The sequence below is a fragment of the Cetorhinus maximus genome, chromosome 19 (assembly GCF_964194155.1).
Source record: "Cetorhinus maximus chromosome 19, sCetMax3.hap1.1, whole genome shotgun sequence".
Taxonomy (NCBI): Eukaryota; Metazoa; Chordata; class Chondrichthyes; order Lamniformes; family Cetorhinidae; genus Cetorhinus; species Cetorhinus maximus.
Genome location: NC_135897.1, coordinates 19,037,809 through 19,045,919, shown reverse-complemented (window position 1 = coordinate 19,045,919; position 8,111 = coordinate 19,037,809). Strand labels below are relative to the sequence as shown.

Sequence of the window (8,111 nt, the reverse complement as noted above, 5' to 3'; positions counted from 1 at the left end):
CTCTATCCCTTTCACACTCTCTCTCTCCCTGACCCTTTATCTCCCTCTATCCCTTTCACACTCTCTCTCTCCCTGACCCTTTATCTCCCTCTATCCCTTTCACACTCTCTCTCTCCCTGACCCTTTCTCTATCTCCCTCTATCCCTTTCACACTCTCTCTCTCCCTGACCCTTTATCTCCCTCTATCCCTTTCACACTCTCTCTCTCCCTGACCCTTTCTCTATCTCCCTCTATCCCTTTCACACTCTCTCTCTCCCTGACCCTTTATCTCCCTCTATCCCTTTCACACTCTCTCTCTCCCTGACCCTTTCTCTATCTCCCTCTATCCCTTTCACACTCTCTCTCTCCCTGACCCTTTCTCTATCTCCCTCTATCCCTTTCACACTCTCTCTCTCTCTCTCTCAGTCCATCTCCCTCTATCCTTCTCTCCCTTTATTGCCCCTGTCTCTCTCTCTCACTCCCCCTGTTGCTGCTGTTCGCTCCGGCTCTCCGCTGTCCTCTCTGTTTCTCGCTGGGAGCGGAGGCCGGGAGGCGGCTGGAGCTCACTGCGGCTCCGGGCTCGGGGCTCCGGGCTCGGGCCGGTTGTCCCCGCCACCCTGGTTTTGCCTCCGCCGCAGCTGTGGCTCCACGCGGGTAGCAGGCCTCAGGCTTTCAGCGGCCCCGCGTAACCGCGGCTTCGAGGACGCCAGGGAGAGATCCCGGGAGGAGAGACCAAGGCTGGTAGTAAGTACAGGCCGGAGAGTGAGCGGGGAGGGGGAGAGTCTGAGAGGGAAGGGGTTAGAGAGAAGGGGTTGCAGAGAGAGCGCGGGGTAGGGAGGGGGTCAGGGGAGGGGGTGGTGGGGGGAGGAGGTTGGGTGAGGGGGGGTCAGGGGAGGGGGGTGGGGAGGGTCAGGGGAAGGGGTATGGAGAGGGGGGGGGTCAGGGGAGGGGGGTAGGGAGGAGGGTCGGGGGATGAGGAGGGGGAGGAGCAAGGGGAGGGGAAGGGGTGGTGGGGAGAGGGGAAGGGAAAGGGAGGGGAATAGGGGAGGGGGTGGTGGGGAGGGGGGGAGGGGTGGTGGGGGTAGGGGAATAGGGGAATAGGTGAGTGGGAGGGTGGAGTGAGGACGGGTGTGGAAATGAGGGGGGATGCGGAGGGTTTGAGGGTGGTGGGGAGTGAGGGGAGAGAGGAGGAGAGTAAAGGGAGTGGAGAGGGGGACTGATGGGGGAGTGGGGGCGAGGGGAGGGAGGGGTCAGGAGTGAGGAGGGGATTCGGGGGAGTGAGGGGGGATGGGGTGGTGAGTGGAGGGAAGGTGGTGAGGAGGTGAGGGAGTGAGGGGAGTGGGGCAGAGTGTGTGGGATGGGGTGAGTGGAGGGAGGGTAGAAAGGAGGGAAGTGAGGGGGAGGGAAAGGGAGGAGGAGTCAGGAGTTGAGGGGGTGTGAGAGGGAGGGGAGTGGGGCAGGGGATGGTGAGTGAAGGGGAGGTGGCATGAAGGATGGAGGGGCTGAGGGAGTGAGTGTTGGGGGAGGGGGAGTGAGGCAGAGAGGGAGGAGTGAAGGGAGAGAGGAGAGTGGGGGATAGAGAGGGTGTGGGAGAGAGCGGCATAGTGTGAGAAGAGAGGGGAATGGTGGGTGAGTGGAGGAGAGTAGGAGGGGAAGGGGAGAGGAGGGTTGAGGGGCAGTGGGAGTCGGGGGAGGAGAGGGTGGGAGAGGGAGAGGGGGAATGGAAGAAGGATGGGCTGGGGGGTATGAGGGGGTTGGGGAGATGGAGGTGTTTATTGTTCATCTTTAGTTCAAGGCAGTTTCTGAGTGATTTACATTGAAAACAATGTGTGGGGGAAGTTGGGAGGGGAAGAGGGGGAGTGGGAGAGAGGGGGAGGATGTGAGGGGAGAAGGGATGGGGTGTGGGTGGGAGGAGGCAGCAGGAGTCAGGGAGGGAGTGGAGTGGGGCAGAGGGTGGTAGGGGGAGTGAGGGGGTGTGGGGGGAGGGGTGTGTGAAGGGGGTGGGGGGAATGGGGAGAGGAGGGGAGTGAGGGGGAAGGGAGAGAAGGGGAGGGGAGTGATGGGTTGAGGGGAGAGTGAGGGGAAGGGCAGTAAAGGGGATGGGGAGGGGCAGGGTGGAGTGAGGAGGTAGGGGGAGTGAGGCGGAGGGAGGAATGAGGGGGTGGGGAGGAGGGGAGGGGGGAAGGGGAGCGGAGGAAAGTAAAGGGGAGGGAGGAGTGAGGGGGTGGGGAGAGTAAAGGCGGAGGGGGGCCTGAGGGGGAGGTTGGGAGGGAGGGGTGGTGGGGGAATGTGGAGTGCGAGGGGAGTGGGCGCTGGGAGAGATGAGGCGGGAGTGGGGGAGAGGAGGGAGGGGGGGAGTGGGTAGAGGGGTGAGTGAGGGAAAAGAGTGGGGTCAGGGGGGAGTTGGAAAGAGAGTGGGAGTGAGGGTGGAGTTGGGGGGGGAGATGGGGAGTGAGGGGGGAAAATGGGTGAGGTCGGAGTGGGGGAGAGTGCGAGTGACGGAGGGGGTGGGGAGTGGGCAGTGGGGGGAAGGGGGCGAGTGGGGATAAGGGAACAGTGAGGGAAGGGGGCAGAGAAGGGAGTAGAGGTGGAGTGGGGAGAGGAGGGAGAGAGGGGGAGCTGTCAGGGGGAAATGGGTATGGTGGTAAGGGGGTTGGGGAGGAGGGGTAAGAGTTCAGGTGGGGTGAGGGGGAAGGGGGTGAGGGAGCAAGGGAGGTAGAGGGGAGAGGGGAATGGGAGTGCGGAGACTGGGTTGGGAGAGAGGGAGATGTGTTCTGACCGGTGCAGTTGATGAAGTGGAGTTATTTAAAAATCCCAGAGGGAAACTTTAAACAACTGTCATAACCTATAATTTTAACCACCAGTTCTCAAGGTTTTACATTAAACTAAAGGAAACATTTTATTAATTTACACAGGTTAAAATAGATATACACATGGCTACAAATTACTACTATTATAACTTTTAATAAATTCCCAAACTAATCTCCATTGAGGCAACAGCAATCCATAGACTTAACCAAATCCACTGGGCAAAGCATTTTCACCTTACGAATTCAAAATGAGGTTCTTTCACTTGGTTCCTGTAGAGCCAGTTGGAGACTTACAGCTACCTTTACATTTCACACTGCCCCTGCTCTGCACGCCCAAAAACTACTGAAGTTATACCCACCCCCTCAATTCTCATTGTATCAACAACCTCTGAACTAAACCTCTCTAACAATAAAATCCCTTTCAGAGTACCAACTTTATTAGTAATATAAACATATTGCTTGGTAGCTGCGAGAAAGGCATCAGTTTTCACTCCAGTTCTTGAATGCTGTAATCAAAAAATGCAAATGCACGCTATCTCTTTACATATCAAAACTAGTATCCATCAAAACACCAGACTGGCTGGCTTTAATCCAATTAAGACACACCCACCAACTAAACCTCTATTTTATAAGAAAGATACTTTCCAAAACATTATATACATTAATAGCTTCATGCCAGACAGGGGAGAGAGGGAGGATGGGGGGAAGGGGATTGGGGAGGAGGGGGGAAGGGGATTGGGGGGAAGGGGATTGGGGAGGAGGGGGTACGGGGGTTAGGTGGGGAAAGGGGGGTTGTGGGAGGGGGAGAAGGGAGGTAGAGGGGCGGCGGTAGGAGGAGGGGAGATGGGGAGGGGGTGAGGGGATGAGTGGTGAGGGGATGGGGTTGATGGGAGGAGGGTTAGGGAAATGGTGGTGGGAGAGGAGTTAGGGAGATGGTGGTGGGAGGGGTGTGAGGGGAAAGTGAGTAGGGAGGGGTTGAGGGAGAGGGGCTGTGGGGAAGCGGGGACAAGCAGGAGAGGATGGGTGAGGGGGAATGTGGGTGTGGTGGTAAGGGGGTTGGGGGAGGTGGGCAAGGAGGGGAGGGGGTGAGGGAGAAGGTGGAGGGGTAAGGGATATTGGGGGCTTAGAAGGGTGGCGAAGGGGGAGGGGAGGGTGGAGGGCAGGAGGGTGAGTGGAGAAGGGGTGAGGATGAGGGGCATGGTGGAGTGTCTGAGGGTAGTAGGGGAGAGGGGTGGGGGTAGGCGTGGGGTGAGGGTGAATAGGTGAGTGGACGTAAGGGTGAATGGGTAAGAGGGGGTCAGGATGAGGTGAAGTGGTGAGGGAGGGGTAAGACGGAGAAGGGGGACAAGGAGGGGAAGGGGAGGGTGTTAAGGGGGAGTGGTTGACATGGGAGGGGGTAAGGGAGAATGGGAGCGGGTGATGCTGGGGATAAGGAGGGGTGGGGTGGTGTCATAATGATGCTCTCAAGATGTTAGGACTATAATACAAACAAAGCTCACTGCCTGGCAATCATTGCCTGGAAGGGTGGTTGAGTCAGAAACTCTTGTAACATTTAAGAAGTATTTAGATATTCTCTCGCATTGTCATAGCTGCCAGGGCTATGGGCCAAGGGCTAGAAAATGGGATTAGTGTAGTCAGATCTTTGTTGACTGGCACAGGCATGATGGGCCGAATGGCCTTCTGTACTGTAAACGTCTATGAATCTAAAGCTCGTTTGTAATCTGCAATTGCAATCAGAGCAACTTGCTTTTCTAATACTGCATTTATGTTGCAAACATTACTTTAGAAACCTATGCGTAGCCTTGTTGTTAAAGCAAGCATGTAACTGAGCTGTACAGTCCAAACAGTTGGCACTGGTTCAGCACCTTAGTTAAGGATGAATTACTAGTGCTGCTGTCACAGGTTTGGTTCTCTTTTCCGGGGTCTCTGACAGCATGTTAACACTTTTTTTGTCTGTTTATTAGCAGAGAGAACCCGTGAATATGTGTCTATCATACATTATATACTATAATTACGTATCGGGCAACATTGCTATAAACAGATATGGTCATTTATCTCATTGCTTTTTGTGGGACCTTACTGTGTACAAATTGGCAGTTGCCTATTTGCAACAGTGACTACAGTTCAAAAAAGAATACTTCACGAGCTGTAAAGTGCTTCGGCATGTCCTGAAGTTGTGAAAGGTGCTATATTAAAGCAAATTCTTTATATATTCATTAGCTGGCTGAGACTAGGTGCCTACGATTAAAGGAGTTCCTGATGCCCTCTTGCTCAGTGCCATGGTGCACTTGTACATGGAAACTCAGTGGCTATCATGGAACCTCCCGGAAACCCAGTTGCCTTTAACTTAGGGGATTTGTGACATCCTTGCTTCTGTCACTGGTGTGTTTGCAGCCTGTGCACAGCCTGTTTGTTAATGCATCTTAAGTAATTGATCTGAAAGACTGAACTTTTCATTATAGAACAAAGATACCCTCAGCTTTTTGTGAAGATGTCGGGCATGAAAAGAAAAATCGAGGACAAAGACCCAGACTATGAGGATATCTCAGTCTGTCATCAGGAAAAACGATATAAAACGATTGAACATTCAGGTGAGGAAGTGCAAACACTTGCCATTTTATTACCTCTGGAATTAAAAGTCTGATTATGGAATTAAAAGATTGATGATGACCATGAAACCATTGCTGATTGTTGTAAAAACCCATCTGGTTCACTAATGTCCTTAAGGGAAGGAAATCTGCTGCCCTTACCTGGTCTGGCCTACATGTGACTCCAGACCCACAGCAATGTGGTTGACTCTAAAATGCTATCTGAACAAGGGCAGTTAGGGCAGGGCAATAAATGCTGGCCTAGCCAGTGGCACCCACATCACATGAATGAATATAAAGAACCTCAGAAAGGAAATGCTCACATTTTGCCATTTTGTGCTCACACTTCCGTGGAAGTTTCAGTGAACTAACAAAGAAAAACAGAATGGCCTTTCTGGAACGGTGTCATTTGCTGCTTGATTTTCTCATGGTGGGGTGAAGTCCAAGTGTCCATTCTTCACGCATGAAATATATTGGCAAGATATCCAACTTGGAGGGCATCACATCCGAGCTCGATGCCCTTCCTGCTTAGCATTTCCACACGTAATTTCCAGCAGGATCATTACATAGAGCACTAGAGTAGAAACCAATTATCTGTGGAAGAGGGCTGAGGGCAATTGTACCTCTCTAATCATCAACTGATGTTATTTGAGTGGGAAAAGTGTAACACGAAAATGACATCATAATAGGGGACTGGAAACCACATGCTTCCAGTACTTTCTTTAAATGATGCATGAACCATTGATTTTCCAGCGATTGTAGAGTGACAGTGTCCCTGTTAGCATTTGCAAACTCCCCTCTTTGATCCCCTATGTCTAAAATGGTGTCCTAACATTATGCCAGGCTGATGTGACACACCTGAATTTTTGTTGATATTATAGTAACTTATAATTGGTAAAGGTGGGGTGGACCAGCAGTGATTGAAATTGTAAATGGTGAGGAATTTTGCAAAAAGAAAGAAAATCAGGGGAACCTTTCCACCCAAATGGCCAATTGAGTTGAGTAATAGGGAAAGACGTTGAGGCGGTAGTGTAAATGGGGGGCTGAGAGACATTTCTGGAGAAGGATGGGACTGAGGAGCATGATGAAATGTGCAGAGATGGTGGACTGGACTAAAGACTTAAAGTGGAAATCTTCCCAGCGCCAAAAATCATAACTCCCAGACTGATGGATGATCCATCTCTCAAACTTCTCTCCCTCCTTAGCAACCTTTCATGATTCTCTTATTTTATTAATACTGCTAGTTTAGACTCTAGCTCCTCCTCAGTTGTAAATAGCCTATGTGCTCTTCCTCTTCTTTGTAATCTCATTTTGTTGAAGTCAATACGTTCTTCTGTCTCCTACTCTAACCCATCCTTTCCCAGGAGCTCAGGACTGTGGAACCCCTCACTTTCCTCAGTCTTCCTTTTCTCTTACAATCTAAATACTTGTAAATTCCAACCATTGAGCTGAATTTAGAACAGCAGAACTATAGATGCTTATAACGCTTCAGCCAGTGTTGGCTGTTCGCTAGGACAACCCAAAACTAATTTCAAACCTTCAGGCCTATAAAAGTTGGTGGCTAGAGTTCAGGCTTCCTGTGAATAATGTGCTTTACAAGGGCAGAGTCTTACCTTTTCATAAATGTAATTCCCTTATAATCTTTAGGGAAGTGTTAACTTGTCTGGAACATTGCAGGTGAAATACCTACAATGTTGACGTTACAGTCTCAGTCCTTCATCGATGAATGACAGAAGTTACACAGCTAGTTAGGAAGTGTCTCTGGCAGAGAGTTACAAACAAGCTGTCCACCAAGAGGCATGGTGGGAGTCAACAGGAGAGAGATTTCTTTTTGAAGGTCAGTTCTATAATGCACAGCCCATGTATCCTGACTTGAATTCTTCCAAGTGGGAATGCAGGGTAAGGCAGTCTGGCAATATTAATTACGAAATAAACTGTGACACCCACCACAAGAATACTTCAGAGTTGCAGCTATTGTTCTGCATTGCATTAGTTTCCTGTCTTTTGATAAATCCAGTCCAAACAGTTTTTTTAATGTGTCAGCGAGGGATGTGCATCTAATACCTTTTTTCTCTGTATTCCATCTAATAAATAAAATGCAATTTTCCTCTTTTTATTTTGGCAACTTTTTCAAAACATACTTCAAAAAAATCCACGTACCTAACTGATGATAAAATGTCCAATATGGCAAATACACCTTTGGTCCAGGAAGTCAGAATAATTACTACAGCAACATCAACTTGCATTTATATATCACCTTTAACAGAGCAAAATGCCCTAAGGCATTTCACAGCAGCGTGATACAAAGTTTGACACTGAACCACATAAGAGATATTAGGAGAGATGACCAAAAACTTGTTCAAAGAGGCAGGTTTGAAGGAGAGTTTAAAAGAGGTAGAGAGGCGGAAAGATTTAGCAAGGGAATTCCAGATTTTAGGGCTTTGGCAGATGAAGGCATGGCCGCCAGTGATGGAGCAGTTTAAAATCAGGGACGCTCGAGAGACCAGAATTGAAGGAGTGCAGAGATCTTGAAGAATTGTCTGACTGGAAGAGGTTACAGAGATGGAGAGGCACTACCTCAGAATGAGTTGCAGGCCAGAATCTAATTAAAGCGGTTAACACTTTAATGTATAGAATAACCAATACATGGGAGGGTGAGGCTGTCAACTCTGAGCAGATGTGTTCCTGGAAATTTCATCACATGACTTCCTGCCTCTAACTCCCCCAACCAGTT

At 50.2% G+C, this 8,111-nt stretch overlaps 1 protein-coding gene across 1 annotated transcript in view; it reads left to right on the top strand.

The window, feature by feature from the left end:
• Positions 1 to 483: 483 nt before the first annotated feature.
• The window catches only part of yeats2 (YEATS domain containing 2), a 45,564-nt gene continuing 37,936 nt past the window's right edge, over positions 484 to 8,111 (top strand). The window contains exons 1-2 of the mRNA XM_078564632.1: positions 484 to 723; positions 5,252 to 5,380. Of these exons, the coding sequence (XP_078420758.1) occupies positions 5,281 to 5,380 (100 nt within the window). The 5' untranslated portion in view covers positions 484 to 723; positions 5,252 to 5,280. The remainder of the gene's footprint in view (positions 724 to 5,251; positions 5,381 to 8,111) is intronic.